Source organism: Anomaloglossus baeobatrachus, chromosome 3 (assembly GCF_048569485.1).
Source record: "Anomaloglossus baeobatrachus isolate aAnoBae1 chromosome 3, aAnoBae1.hap1, whole genome shotgun sequence".
Lineage (NCBI taxonomy): Eukaryota > Metazoa > Chordata > Amphibia > Anura > Aromobatidae > Anomaloglossus > Anomaloglossus baeobatrachus.
Window position 1 is genome coordinate 194,289 of NC_134355.1, and position 15,682 is coordinate 209,970.

The window sequence follows — 15,682 nt, forward strand, 5'->3', positions numbered from 1 at the left end:
TTGCAGGCTTCTAAAGCCACCCTGGCTCGATGGATCAAAGAACCAATTCTAGAGGCCTACCGTTCTGCGGGGCTTCCGGTTCCTTCAGGGCTAAAAGCCCACTCAACCAGAGCCGTGGGTGCGTCCTGGGCATTACGTCACCAGGCTTCGGCTCAACAGGTGTGCCAGGCAGCTACCTGGTCCAGTCTGCACACTTTCACCAAGCATTATCAGGTGCATACCTATGCTTCGGCGGATGCCAGCTTAGGTAGAAGAGTCCTGCAGGCGGCAGTGACACCCCCGTAGGGGAGGGCTGTTTTGCAGCTCTAACATGAGGTATTTCTTTACCCACCCAGGGACAGCTTTTGGACGTCCCAATCGTCTGGGTCTCCCAATAGAGCGCTGAAGAAGAAGGGAATTTTGTTACTTACCGTAAATTCCTTTTCTTCTAGCTCTTATTGGGAGACCCAGCACCCGCCCTGTTGTCCTTCGGGATGTTTTTTTGTTGTTTGCGGGTACACATGTTGTTCATGTTGAACGGTTTTTCAGTTCTCCGATGTTATTCGGAGTTAATTTGTTTAAACCAGTTATTGGCTTCCTCCTTCTTGCTTTGGCACTAAAACTGGAGAACCCGTGATACCACGGGGGGGGTATAGCCAGAGGGCGAGGGGCCTTGCACTTTTAATGTAGTGCTTTGTGTGGCCTCCAGAGGGCAGTAGCTATACCCCAATCGTCTGGGTCTCCCAATAAGAGCTAGAAGAAAAGGAATTTACGGTAAGTTATAAAATTCCCTTCGTTTTTTGTTCAAACCTTCAAATTAAACGTTACAATCTGCACTTGAATTCTGTTGTAGAGGTTTCATTTCTAATCCAATGTGGTGGCATGCAGAGCCCAACTCGCGAAAATTGTGTCACTGTCCAAATATTTCTGGACCTAACTGTACATAATGTCAAAGTACCGTATTTTTCGGACCATAAGACGCACTTTTTTTCCCTCCAAATTTGGGATGAAAGTGTGGGGTGTGTCTTATGGTCTGAATGCCTGCGGGGTAGGGAGCTGTGGGGAGTCAGCACTATGTAGTGGGATCACAGGAGGCAGGGAGGGTCGCTGCTGCAGGAAGCCGGCGGCTGCAGAAACCACGTGTGCCCGCCTCACAAGTAAAGGAATATTCATTAGCTGCTCCCTGCTCTCCGCTCTCTTCAGTCAGTGACTAGAAGCGGGTGTGAGTAGCGGCAAATCAATACTTGTTTAATGTAAACAGTGGACACACGTGGGAGCTCCAGCCGCCAGCTTCCTGCAGAGGCCGGGGAGACTGTGTGTCTGCTGTGAAGGAGGCAAGAGCAGGGTGCCGCTGCAGTCATGTCTGGCCCGGAGGAAGTGCAGATCACTGCAGTGTCCGGGGCCAGAGCATGGCAAATAATCACAGCACAGCCCGCAGTCTCTGTACTGAGTGCTCACATTACTTTCACTTTGCTCCTGCCTCTGCACTAGAAACAGTCTCCCGTAACAGCAGGACCTGCAGTGATGTAATGATGAGGGGTGGGCCAGAACAGCACAGAACAGCACAGTGCCCCGCCTCCTCATTACATCACTGCAGGTCCTCCAGATATGGGAGACTTTGGGAGTTCCATAGGCCCCAAATTTTATCGAATTTTTCTGGACGCCCCCTATTGTAATATACTACTTGTTCATAGGGTATAATTGCGTTGACCAGTTTGACCCAGGGCCGCATCATCGGGTCCGAACCACCCATCCACCTTAAAGCTATCAACTTCCTGGCCATAAACAAGGTTTCCCTAAGGAATAATTTCATGTAGTGGACACGACGACGACTCCACCACCCCAAACAGACACAATAAAGGTTTGCACGGAATAGGAATTGACACAACAGATGATAGTAGGGAAGTCACCTCTTGCTAAAACGCCTAAATAGTAGGGCAGCTCCATATCATGTGTGTAACATTGGCCCCTGAAAGGTGACAATGTGGGCACTCCACGTGCGTAAGCGGCCCATATTAAACAGACGAGTGAGGAATGCCTGATGAATAATGTAACATTGAATCAGCCGGTTATTGGCAGATGGGGACACTGTGATTGGCGATTCTAATATCTCCTACCACTCCTCCCCTGTAAAGAAGGGATCAGGTGCCTCCATCTCTCCTGGACTGGCAGGGATGCTGACTCCACTCCCACCGACAACAGGTAAAGACACTTGGTTTGTGACATTAAATAGCTTGAAGTTGGAGGATCTTCTTATCTTTTCTCCCTATCCATGACATTCTGCATCAAGGTCCAATCTATTATCCAGCCCACCAGAATCTATGTCTGGCAGCTTGGCTTTTAAAGCCTCAATTCTGGAAGCTAGAGGCCTCTCTATTTCATACATACCCTTCAGAAGAGCAGGAAGCAGATTACAAATGCCATGTATGGTAAAATATATAAAGCCTATATTTTTATGGTACAGTCTATACCCCTGGATCTGTTTCGCCTGGATATAACTTAGATATTCATCTTTTTAAAAGATAATTAAAACCTAAAGTCCAGGTATCAGCCTTAAGCACCTTTTTTTGACCAGAATTTGGCAGATCATTGATGGATAATAAGATTTATGATGGCAGCCTCTTGGATGCACCCAAGGAAGTGCAATGTAAGCCCATCTTGGAAGCTTAATATTGCACTCAAAGGTCTGACTATGCTTCCCATTGAACTAGTGTCCCAAGTTCATATTGATAGATTATCCTCGAAGGCATCTGTCTTAGTAGCCATAACAATGGCTAGGTGACTCCGTGAGCTCCAGGCCCTCTGTATTAGGAAACCATTTCTGAGGCTCCAAGAAGATAGGTTGGTGCTGCACCGAAACCCATCATTCTTGCCCAAAGTGGCAACAGAGTTCCAGATGTCTCAGAAAATAGTCCTGCCTTCCTTTTGTCAAAATCCATCAGACAGGAGAGAGGAGCAATTTCATTCTATGGACGTCTGGAGAACTATCCTCTATTAGCTGTAACAGAGTGCTGGAGAAATGGTCAAAATCTGTGTTCAGTACTGAGGACCAAATAAACCGAAGATGTTTTCAGAAAGAACTTTTAAGAAACTTAAAAAGGCATCATATAAAAGGCAGAATCTGTCTCCTCCTGAAGGTCTGAAAGATCGTTAAGATCATTCCACAAAAGCCATGTCCGTCTCCTGGGACTAAAGGGCTGATGCCTCTATCGAGCCGATCTATAAAGCTGCCACCTGGCCCTTGGTCTTTACCTTCTCTGATCACTATAGATGTCTAATAAAGGTTTTGCCTTTGGAAGGAATGTCCTCCAGGCAATCGTGCTTCCCTAGCATTATTCTTTGGCATTCCTCCTGTGGTGCTGTCGTGGAGGGAATTAGAAACCAAATTAACGGTAAGTCTAATTCTGTTTTTTTGTTTTTTTTTCTAAGAACCCTCAATGACAGCACAGGTTGTTTTCTGCCCTTTTTATTCTTTTATTCCTGAGTTAGAAGCATTCATAACTGTGTGGTTCTTTAGAAAAACACTGAGGACAGAGGTGGGGAGGCGCTATTTAACTTCTTTGTGTTTCCTGTCCCTATTAGGATAGAGAGGCAACCCCCTATGGTGCTGTCGGGGAGGGTCCTAAGAAGCCCAATTACTGGTGTAACGATGGTGATGAGGCGGCGAGCAGGAGTGGACCCACTGGACTACAGGAGGGACCCAAGCTTACCCTTTAGTGAGAGGGGCATAACTAAACACCCAGTGTGAGGTACCTATCCCAGAGCAGTGACCGGGACTTTGGTTGCTGATCCCCAGGACAAGAGATGGACTGACTGACTCAGGTGTGGACTAGGGTACAGGCGGGATGCCTGAGGCAGACAAGCACGTGGGTACGGACAGGTATGGAGGACACGACTGGGAAGGATAGGGATGGAAAGACGAACATAGATACAGGTGACAGGACAGAAACACTGGACCTGATGGAATATTGCCTTAAATACATTCCGTGAAATGGTGCGCTGGCCCTTTAAGAGGAGGGCCAGTGTGCGTGCGTGCCCTAAGCACGTTCCTGGGGCGCTTGTGTGGAGTGCACGGCCCCCGAGGGAGGAGAGCAGGAGCTCACATGGACAGCTGCAGGGCGGCAGGGAGGACGCAGTCCGGCCAGGACAATGAGTAATTTCAGCATAGACTTCATGACTGCTGCTTGAGGGGCTTCTTCCTGGACCCTGAAAGGAAGATGGAAACGGTCTTCAGGATAGTCAACACTGGGGCTTCAGGAACCAGATATCTTTTTTTGACATTTCTGCCACCAATAAAGCATCTCTCTAGATTCCCAGTCTATTGCAGGCTGGTGTGCATGGAGCCAAGGCAGACCCAAGACAAGTGGACAGGAGAAGTTCAAAAGCACCAGGAAGGACATCGTTTCCGTATGCAAAGCTTCCACTTGAAGTTCCACCTGTTGGGAAATGAAACGTATAGGTTCCATCCAGAGTGTTCCTTCCACGGCAAACAATGTCAATGGACTTCGAAGGTGTTGGACGGGATCTGGTAAAGACCAACCACAGTTTGTTGGATAAAGTACCCACAGATCTGGATCAAGATGGGCCATCTTAGAGAACCGAATACCTTTTTGCACAACAGACACGGGAAGGGTTAACGAAGATTTGTTCTTGTCAAAGATCACCTCTCCAACTGACCCTAGGCAGAGGAGTCCTGGCCTCACTGAATATGCATGGGTGAAGTGTTCCACACCTCCGCAGTAGAAACACAGTCCCATGTGTCAACGGGGGGTCTCTATGTTCAGACATCTTGACGTGGTCGACCTCCATGGTTTCGGAAGCAGGAGCGGAAACTGGTAGCTGGGGCACCAGAGGCCTCTGATGGGATGGAGCCAGATGTGTAAGACCCCTATAATGTTTCACATCCATGGATCGCTCCTGGAACCTGAGGTCGACCCAGGTAGCCAAGGAAATCCGGCGGTCATGCAACATAGCTGGAATATCGCGGCCAGCCAGTTCATCCTTTTATCTCCCAGATAAACTTTCCCAAAAGTCGGCCACCAGCGCCTGATTATTCCAATGTAGTTCTGAAGAGTGGGTGCAAAACTGCATATTGGCAGACAGTCTGCACACCTTGACGTAACTGCAGGAGTGAGGATGTGGCCACAGTTCAAGAAAACGGATTAATGAACCCTCGGCATTGCTTGGAATCACCATCAAAACGTTGTGGAGCAGACAAACAAGGATTCTGTCAGTGCCGGATCTACAGGCTAGACTGATGCCAATGAAACAGCAGTACCAGCTTCTTTATATGGGTGTTGACGGGTTCACAGAATCTACCACATTTCCCAGTACATCGCTGGCAGTGAAGGGGTGTGGGAGTCAGCGGCGTTCATGGCTTGCACAAACTAACGCTCCCCGTCAGTGGTGATGAGGAGGCGAGCGGGAGTAGGGGACCTGGGCTTATCCTTTTAGAGGGAGGGGCGTAGCTAAGTACCCGACCATGAGGCAGAATGACAGGTACCACTCCCAGGGAAGTGAACGGAACTGTGGCAGCTGACATCCCCCCCCCCCCCCTTCCCAGGACAGGAGGCGGGCTCGGGTACGGACTCGGGTGCAGGCAGGTATAAGCTGGATGGTTGAGGCAGACAAGCAGGCCGATATGAACAGGTACAGTGGGCATGGTGGGAACAGATAGGTATGGGAAGATGGACACAGGTATGGGTGATGGGACAGAAGTACAGGACCTGACAACTAGCTAGCAGACTAATGGAAGGTTGCCTTAAATACATAGTGCCATAAACAAAGGCACTTCTGTGAAATTGCGCTTTGGCCGTTTTAAGAGAAGGGCCAGTACGCGTGCCCCAAGCACATTCCCGGGGAACCTGTGTGGCGTGCACAGGTCCCGGGGAGAGGAGAGAGCAGGAGCCCACATGGACGGTCATGGAAGTGCAGGGGAGTATGCAACCAGGCCAAGGCAGTGAGTAAGTCTGCGTCCTAACAGGAACACCGGCGCTACAACCAGTAATTCCAATTCTATTTTTTTCACGGCACTATATGTATGACACAGGTTTATAATGTGAGGCAGCTGGCTGATGACAGGTGGTCTCCTCACACTGACCTCTTTGTCCAATGACAGGTGGGCAGTGTCTGTAGTTTTGTCCCCTCCTTTCCATCCCGTGACGGTCACGTGTTCTGGAGCAGTATGTTCCCGGCAGGCCTCTCGCACTCCGTGGATGAAGTATGTCGGATTCTCCTGCCTCATTTGCAGAATACGTAAGTTCTCATCCACTGTGATACTGTGCTCTGCTCCTGACAACCCTCACAGGGTCCTTCATCCCTCACAGAAGTGACATTCTTGGAGATGGAGGTTGTGTACTACTCACAGGTCCTAAAGGCAGTGGTAAAATGACGGTGATGCGTGCCACCTGCAGTCGACTGAATTTACACCTCTTTCAGGTGGGTGCCCATGTCTTGTGGATTTTGTTTTCTAGAACATCCTCAGATCCTGTCCATGAGACTTTCCATGTGTTTTTCAGGTTGAATGCGCAAGAATATGCCGGGACAGCAGCGTCAGCAGCATTGCATGTCTGCGATCCGTCTTCTCTCATGCCCAAGACTGTGGAGCCTGTGTCCTGCTGCTCTGTCACCTGGATCTGCTGGGAAAAGACAGAGATGGATCTGGAGAAGACACACGAGTCATCTCTGCTCTGTGCAGCCTTCTGCTTCAGACAAGTCACACAAAGCGGTATGTCTTCTGGCTATCATGAGTCGAGGTTTATAATCACCCTCTTTTATGGAGTGCGTCATCATCCAAGCTCTGTCTTTACAGGGAGCTTCCTTTTCTGGTTGTGGCCACTACCTCTCAGGTACAAGATGTCCCTCTGGACCTTCAGTCTTGCTTTCTTCATGAGGTTTCCATGAACACCCCCACGGAAGAGCAGCGTCTGTCTCTTCTCACAGTGCTGACCGCTCCACTCCCTTTCAGTAGAGATGTGGATCTCATTCACCTAGCCAACAGGACTGCGGTGAGTTTTGGGGTGATTCTAGAGATGTGAAGATGGTGTCCCCACAGCAGAAGCCAAGACTGGTGGCAATAGAGACATGCATTGATGTAGAAGAGCTGAGTCTTATTTTACTTTTCTAGTTTATGCCCCAGTTTATACAATAGTGTTACCCACAGGCCAGAAGATGATCCTGGCTAGCCATGGGATCCTGGTGGTTGTCAGCACTGCTGCATCTGCTGTGGCCTCATGGAAAGCAGTCACTGTAACCGTCCTTCTGTCCTCCACAGGGCTTTGTGGTTGGGGATCTCTGTGCTTTGCTGTCCAGAGCTGGCCGCATCTCTTGCACCAGAATTCGCAGTTCCTGGTTAGTCATTTCTCGTATCTCTTGTGGATTTCTGTTGTTTTTACTGCTGTTATTGTCCCATCAGACATCTTCTATACTAGGTCTTCTGCTTCCTCCTTCCCATCTTCCCTATACGTTTCCTAAGGCCCCTCCTGCTCCCTCTTCTCCCTTCTACATTTCTCAAACTCCAACCACTTCCATTTCAGTCTTCTACCCTTTCTCTGGTGTGCCCTCACTCTGTTTTATCTCTATAGCGCTCTGTCGGAGGAGGATGAGGACGGCCTCTTGGCTGCTAGTTCCCCCCTCTCCTTCCTTTCTCTGATTGTGCCCTTCCTCTTCTCTTCCCTTCATCTTCTCTGTATGTCTCTACAGCGTTCTGTCGGAGGAGGATGAGGACTGCCTCTTGGCTGCTGGTTTTCCTGGTATCTCCCTTTCTCTGCAGAGACTGTCCTCTCTCTGTATGTCTCTGCAGCTCTCTGTGGGAGCAGGATGAGGATGGCCTCTTGGCTGCTGGTTTTCCTGATTCCTCCCTTTCTCTGCTGACTTTGTCCTCTCTCTGTATGTCTTTGCAGCACTCTGTCGGAGAAGGATGATGTCGGCCTCTTTGCTGCTAGTTTTCCTGGTTCCTCCCTTTCTCTGTTGACTCTGTCCTTACTCTGTATGTCTCTGCAGCTCTCTGTCGGAGGAGGATGAGGACGGCCTCTTGGCTGCTGGTTCCCCCTCTCCGTCCTTTCTCTGACTGTACCCTTCCTCTTATCTTCCCTTCATCTTTTCTGTATGTCTCTACAGCGCTCTGTCAGAGGAGGATGAGGACTGCCTCTTGGCTGCTGGTTTTCCTGATTCCTCCCTTTCTCTGCTGACTCTGTCCTCTCTCTGTATGTCTTTGCAGCAATCTGTCGGAGAAGGATGATGTCGGCCTCTTTGCTGCTAGTTTTCCTGGTTCCTCCCTTTCTCTGTTGACTCTGTCCTTACTCTGTATGTCTCTGCAGCGCTTTGTCGGAGGAGGATGAGGACGGTCTCTTGGCTGCTGGTTTCCCCGTCACCTCTCAGGATTTGGATTGTGCTCTGGCTGAGCTGCAGGAGGCTCATTCTAAAGCCATTGGGGCCCCAAAGGTGAGTTCCTCCTGCAGGATCTGCTCCTGGGGGCGTCCTTCGAGGCTGACAGGAAGGTTTTCCTGAATCGGAGGAGTCTAAACTTGTAGCTTCTGAAGCCCAAGGCCATGTTTGGCCATTAGCGTTTTCTTTGCCTCTGATATTTGGGCTCGCTGTCTGCAGGGCGCTGTGTTCTTTGCCTCCAATACACTTTTGTTGTTGGCAGCAGGTCACCTGGGGAAATTCACGCAGCAGATTGGGCTTCGCGATTTTGGTAAATTTCCCAATCTTGTTTGTTTTTTAACTTACATTGTAACCGTCTTTAAATTTTATTTCATAAATGAATAGTTCACATAAAAATAAGTAACTCTGTAATAATCTTATCAGACAAATCTGCTTCTTTCTCTGCCAAAATGGATCAGACATTGTCAAAATTATCAATTTACACACAAAATCTGCATTCAGTGACGACTTTCCCATTACTGAGATAGGAGATGTTACTGATGATGGAGGGGGAGGAACTATGCACCTAGCCCCTCCTTTTGCCTTTAGCCCCTCCTGCCTCTAGTCCCTTCTGCCTCTAGCCCCTCCCTCTAACTCCTCCTGCCTTTAGATCCTCTTTCCTCTTGCTCTTCCCTATCCCTCTGGCTCCTCACTCTCTCCTCTCTCTGACTCTTCCCTCTGCCTCCTCTCTCTGCCTCTGCCTCCTCTCTCTGCCTCTGCCTCCTCTCTCTGCCTCTGCCTCCTCTCTCTGCCTCTGCCTCCTCTCTCTGCCTCTGCCTCCTCTCTCTGCCTCTGCCTCCTCTCTCTGCCTCTGCCTCCTCTCTGAGTCTCCCTCTGCCCCTAGCTCTATCCCCCGGCCCCTGGATTCTCCCTCTGGCTCCACCCTCCAGCTCCTCTCTGTGCCCCTGGTCCTCACTCTGGCTCATCCCTCTGGCTCTTTCCTCTGCCTCCTCCATTTCCCTCTGGCTCCTCTCTCTGCCTCTCCCTCTGGCTCCCCTGATTCTGCCTCCAGTTTCTCTGGCCCTTCTCCTCCCCTCTGGCTCCTCTCTCTGGCCTCTGGCTCCTCTCTCTGCCTCTCCCTCTGGCTCCCCTGATTCTGCCTCCAGTTTCTCTGGCCCTTCTCCTCCCCTCTGGCCCTTCTCCTCCCCTCTGGCTCCTCTCTCTGGCCTCTGGCTCCTCTCTCTGCCTCTCCCTCTGGCTCCCCTGATTCTGCCTCCAGTTTCTCTGGCCCTTCTCCTCCCCTCTGGCTCCTCTCTCTGGCCTCTGGCTCCTCTCTCTGCCTCTCCCTCTGGCTCCCCTGATTCTGCCTCCAGTTTCTCTGGCCCTTCTCCTCCCCTCTGGCCCTTCTCCTCCCCTCTGGCTCCTCCCTCTGGCTCCTCTCTCTGGCCTCTGGCTCCTCTCTTGGCCTCCTCTTTCTGTCTCTGGCTCCTCTCTCGGCCTCTGGCTCCTCTCTCGGCCTCTGGCTCCTCTCTCCTCCCATTTGTAGTACAATCTCTTCTGTAGCACTTGCCATGTCTTCTGTATTCAGTGAAGATGATGGCAGTTGTTATGGAGATGGGTTTCACCAGAATACTTTGTGACCATGAGTCTGGGTAAATTGAACGTCCACCATATTGGCCCTGCCACACTATGCAAAAGAACAGAAATATTCTCAATCTTTGCACCTATAACAACCTCTGCAGGTAGGACACCCGGAGACACACATGTGGAGGAGATACACTCCCTGGCTGTAATCCTCCACACATCCTGGGATCAGAGGTTTTTCAGACAATTTTTTTAGTTACGTACAGAAGGGCAGGCACCAACAAAATGACCTTTTTTACCGGTAAACAGGGGTCCCCAACCCGTCGCTCGCCTGCTCCTCACATGTGGCTCACCGTCGGTCACTGGGAATGTACAGGGCCGCAGGACCATCTGTTTCTCAGGGCCGGCAGTTATTGGAGGGCAGACATGGCAGCTGATCCAGGGCCCCCACACTCTGAGGGCCCCCCAGCCTTTCAATCATACACTTCAGCGATAGTACAAGTTCCGCAGTTACAAAACGAACTTTGGTGACATCACAGTCATGTGACTCCCCTAAGGTCCAAGCGCTACACTGCAAGAGTCCAGGCCTGCACATATGCGGTGTCAAGGACCTGGAGGCCACGCCACTATTCAAATGTATGTGAGTCTTTCAGGCGTGCATACATTTGAACAGTGCGGCAGTAGGACTGAAGCAGAGGAGAGCACTGCACCGAAATGACGTCATCACTGGGGCCGCAGCTGCAGAGACGAGGAGGACATGCAGGCTCAGGTAAGCGCTCCAAGAGAGCCAAAAAGGACATGTACAATAATTTTAGATGAGGGGGCTGTGATGGGGAGGAGATTTGTTGCATTACAAGGGCAGTGGGGGACTTTTATGGGGCAATGAGGGACATTATGAGTGAGTGGGGGACATTATGGGGCAATGAGAGACATTATGAAGCGTATTGGGACATTCTGGTGAAATGGGGACATTATAGACTAAATTGGGATATTGTGGGGCAATGAGGGACATTATGGAGCAAATTGTAACATTTTGGGGAAATGGAGGTCCTTAGGAAGCAAATTGGAACATTATAGGGCAGTGGGGGACATTATAGAGTAAATTGAGACATTGTGGGGGAATAAGAAGCATTATGGGGTAATGGGGACATTATGAGGCAAATTGGCACATTGTGGGTCAATGAGGGACATTTGGGGGCAATGGTAGTATTATGGAGCAAATTAATTGGGACATTATGGAGCAATGGAGGAAATTATGAAGCTAATTAGGACATAATGGACCAATGGGGGAAATTATGGGGTAATGTAGGTCATTATGAGTCAATTAGGAAGGGGATTGTGAAAAACATAGTATAATGAGGATCGGGGGGTGTTGTGCAGAATTGTAGTGTGGGGGAGATATTGAAAGGGCACGTTTTGGGGGTACATTATGGAAAAGGGCACTTTGTGGGGATATTTTGGAGAGGAGCAGTGTGTAGGGGATATTTTGTGCTGGAATCAATTAACAACCCCTTCTAATTCCACTTGTTTCCCCAGACATTATTAAATAAAGTGGGTCAGGATGAGGGACATAATTACTATATGGGGCCAGAATGAGGGACAGAAATTATTGGTTTATGGTGGCAACTGGGGCATAATTGCTGTAGGGGCAAATTAGGGGACATTATTACTGATAAAATATTTAATTTTGAGGATACGGTCTTCCATTCGGGAACAAAAGTCTGATTTAGTGTAGAAATTGGTGAAAAAGTGCTCTGGGAGTGATCAGCTAGAGGCAACTGAGTGTTATTTTCTGCAGAGTCGAGTCATGGCAGGAAGATGTGATGGCGGTCAGCGATGGATGAAGAGGAGAAGCGAAGACGAGTAACTTCAGCTAGAGAGGTCACTGGTAAGACAGTGTGTACACTTACACACACACACACACACACACACACACACACTATACTCTATATACAGAGCTCTTGTGTAAAATGGCGCTGATGATAATATTTGTGTGGTTTTTATTCATGATAAGTATTGTAGTATTATACGTCCCTGTGTGGTAGTAATATGTGGTCTGGTCACGGTGTCGTGGTATTTGTCTCTTGTGTGTGGTATTATTTGGTCATTATGTAGTCTGATCATAGTGTTGTGTTATTTCTCCCTTGTATGTGGTAATATTTGGTTACTACGGGGTCTAATTATGGTGTGGTAGTATTACTCTCTTGTATATGGATGTATTCAGTCGCTATGTAGTGGTAATCTGTTGTCTAGTCACGGTGTGGCGGTATTTGATCACTATATGTTGGTAATATGTTATCTGATTATAGTGTGGCGGTATTTCTCTCTTGTATGTGGCTGTATTCGGTCACTATGTTGTCTGCAGGGATTCTGTGTAACCTTGTCCCATTTGTTTTCCCAGGTTCCCTGTGTTCGCTGGGCTGATGTGGGTGGATTAGAAGATGCAAAGCGTCAGCTCTTGGACACAGTTCAATTTCCCCTAGAGCACCCAGAGATGCTGTCCCTTGGGATCTGTAGGTCGGGGATTTTGCTTTATGGGCCTCCAGGAACTGGAAAAACCTTGCTGGCCAAAGCAGTTGCTACAGAATGTGCGATGACGTTCCTCAGGTAGGGAGTGCTCCGCGGGTCTGTGGTGGGGATCATCCAGTGCCAAGCCTTTGCGCGACCCTCCTGGCTCCTCTCCAGCTGCTTCAGTGTTAATTAGTAATGGCCTGATCTCTGTGGTAATCAGTGATCTCCTGGGGGTGTGATCCCTGCAATGCTTTCTTGTTAGCACAGCACCTGGACTTGTGTATTTGTATAATCCATATTCTTTCTTTGTAGCGTAAAGGGACCTGAATTAATTAACATGTACGTAGGACAGAGTGAAGAGAACGTCAGAGAAAGTGAGTCTCAAAGACCCCCGCTGTGCTCTGTCCCTTCCCTCTCTCCCTACTGCCCCCCGGCTCTGCTCCCTGTAATTTCCCTATCCCAAGCATGGCTGACATACTTTCTGTCCCTTCCCGCTCGCCGTACTTTTTCTGCCCCTTCCCACTTGCCCGTCCGCCGTGCTCTGGCCCTTCCCACTCGCCCGCCGTGCTCTGGCCCTTCCCACTCGCCCACCGTGCTCTGGCCCTTCCCACTCGCCCGCCGTGCTCTGGCCCTTCCCACTCGCCCGCCGTGCTCTGGCCCTTCCCACTCGCCCGCCGTGCTCTGCACCTTCCCACTCGCCCGCCGTGCTCTGCCCCTTCCCACTCGCCCGCCCGCCGTGCTCTGCACCTTCCCACTCGCCCGCTCGCCGTGCTCTGCCCCTTCTCACTCGCCCGCCGTGCTCTGCCCCTTCCTACTCGCCTGCCCGCCATGCTCTGCCCCTTCCCACTCACTGTGCTCTGGCCCTTCCCACTCGTCCGCCCGCCGTGCTCTGCCCCTTGCCCCTTGCCACTCGCCCGCCGTGCTCTGCCCCTTGCCACTCGCCCGCCCGCCGTGCTCTGCCCCTTGCCACTCCCACCGCCCGCCGTGCTCTGCCCCTTGCCACTCCCACCGCCCGCCGTGCTCTGCCCCTTCCCACTCGCCCGCCCGCCGTGCTCTGCCCCTTTCCACTCGCCCGCCGTGCTCTGCCCCTTCCCACTCGCCCGCCGTGCTTTGCCCCTTCCCACTCGCCCGCCGTGCTTTGCCCCTTCCCACTCGCCCGCCGTGCTCTGCCCCTTCCCACTCGCTGTGCTCTGCCCTTCCCACTCGCCCGCCTGCTGTGCTCTGCCCTTTCGCACTCGCCCGCTCGCCGTGCTCTGCCCCTTTCCACTCGCCCGCCGCGCTCTGCCCCTTGCCACTCGTCCGCCCGCCGTGCTCTGCCCCTTGCCACTCGTCCGCCCGCCGTGCTCTGCCCCTTGCCACTCGTCCGCCCGCCGTGCTCTGCCCCTTGCCACTCGTCCGCCCGCCGTGCTCTGCCCCTTGCCACTCGTCCGCCCGCCGTGCTCTGCCCCTTGCCACTCGTCCGCCCGCCGTGCTCTGCCCCTTGCCACTCGTCCGCCCGCCGTGCTCTGCCCCTTGCCACTCGTCCGCCCGCCGTGCTCTGCCCCTTGCCACTCGTCCGCCCGCCGTGCTCTGCCCCTTGCCACTCGTCCGCCGTGCTCTGCCCCTTCCCACTCGCCCGCCGTGCTCTGCCCCTTCCCACTCGCCCGCCGTGCTCTGCCCCTTCCCACTCGCCCGCCGTGCTCTGCCCCTTCCCACTCGCCCGCCGTGCTCTGCCCCTTCCCACTCGCCCGCCGTGCTCTGCCCCTTCCCACTCGCCCGCCGTGCTCTGCCCCTTGCCACTCGCCCGCCGTGCTCTGCCCCTTGCCACTCGCCCGCCGTGCTCTGCCCCTTGCCACTCGCCCGCCGTGCTCTGCCCCTTGACACTCGCCCGCCGTGCTCTGCCCCTTGACACTCGCCCGCCGTGCTCTGCCCCTTGACACTCGCCCGCCGTGCTCTGCCCCTTGACACTCGCCCGCCGTGCTCTGCCCCTTGACACTCGCCCGCCGTGCTCTGCCCCTTGACACTCGCCCGCCGTGCTCTGCCCCTTGACACTCGCCCGCCGTGCTCTGCCCCTTGACACTCGCCCGCCGTGCTCTGCCCCTTGACACTCGCCCGCCGTGCTCTGCCCCTTGACACTCGCCCGCCGTGCTCTGCCCCTTGCCACTCGCCCGCCGTGCTCTGCCCCTTGCCACTCGCCCGCCGTGCTCTGCCCCTTGCCACTCGCCCGCCGTGCTCTGCCCCTTGCCACTCGCCCGCCGTGCTCTGCCCCTTGCCACTCGCCCGCCCGCCGTGCTCTGCCCCTTGCCACTCGCCCGCCCGCCGTGCTCTGCCCCTTGCCACTCGCCCGCCCGCCGTGCTCTGTCCTTTCCCGCCTCTGCTCCTCGAGGCTCTTTCTCTGTTCCATCCCTATCGAGTATGTCCACCTTTTTGTCTTCTCTTTGCAGTCTTTTCCCGGGCTCAGGCGGCTTCTCCCTGCATTATTTTCTTTGATGAGTTGGACTCTTTAGCTCCGAACCGGGGAAAGAGCGGAGATTCTGGAGGAGTGATGGACCGGTAAGACTATCCCCCACCTACCATTACTGAGTCAATAACAATTTTGTTGTCATATTTAGATAATAGTAGTAACTATCCTCTATAACCCGCTTTATAGAATTCTGCAGTGAGAATTCCTTGCTTATTTACGGTTTTCTTATTTTTCCAATCATTTTGGTTTGTTGCGGCTCCCCTGCGTCTTGTCAGAGTGGCACTCAGTTTTTTGCGGCTCTCGTCAGTTGTGTCAGAGTGGCTCGCAATTTGTTGCAACTCCCTTGGGTTGTGTTGGCGTGGCATGCAGTTTGTTGCGGCTCTCCTCCGTCTTGTGAGAGTGGGGCGCCGTTTGTTGCGGCTCCCGTGGGTTGTGTTGGAGTGGCATGTTATTTGTTGCGGCCCCTGTCGCTCATGTCAGGGTGACGTGCGGTTTGTTGCGGCTCTCACCAGTCGTGTCGGACAGACGCGCGGTTTGTTGAGGCTCTCGCTGTTATATCGGAGTGGTGCGTGGTTGCAGCTCCCGCCAGTCGTGTTGGGGTGGCGCACCCACCTGTTGGCATTGTGCATCACCTGCTTTGTGCGCCATCCTGGTGTTCTACACACACACACACACACACTTAACCCCTTCACGCTCTGTGTTGGATTTATCACATGCCCATATTATATTATGCCTATAACAGCAGTGATCTGGCGCCACCGAGCCATGATGTTAACCTCTTCATTGCTGACTGTGTTTTGG

At 52.3% G+C, this 15,682-nt stretch overlaps 1 protein-coding gene across 1 annotated transcript in view; it reads left to right on the forward strand.

The window, feature by feature from the left end:
* Positions 1-15,682, forward strand: part of PEX6 (peroxisomal biogenesis factor 6) — a 101,468-nt gene that overhangs the window by 28,164 nt on the left and 57,622 nt on the right. The window contains exons 5-13 of the mRNA XM_075338916.1: positions 6,098-6,234; positions 6,306-6,417; positions 6,498-6,706; positions 6,791-6,986; positions 7,253-7,329; positions 8,298-8,421; positions 12,329-12,534; positions 12,751-12,812; positions 14,862-14,970. Coding sequence (XP_075195031.1) covers positions 6,098-6,234; positions 6,306-6,417; positions 6,498-6,706; positions 6,791-6,986; positions 7,253-7,329; positions 8,298-8,421; positions 12,329-12,534; positions 12,751-12,812; positions 14,862-14,970 — 1,232 coding nt within the window. The remainder of the gene's footprint in view (positions 1-6,097; positions 6,235-6,305; positions 6,418-6,497; positions 6,707-6,790; positions 6,987-7,252; positions 7,330-8,297; positions 8,422-12,328; positions 12,535-12,750; positions 12,813-14,861; positions 14,971-15,682) is intronic.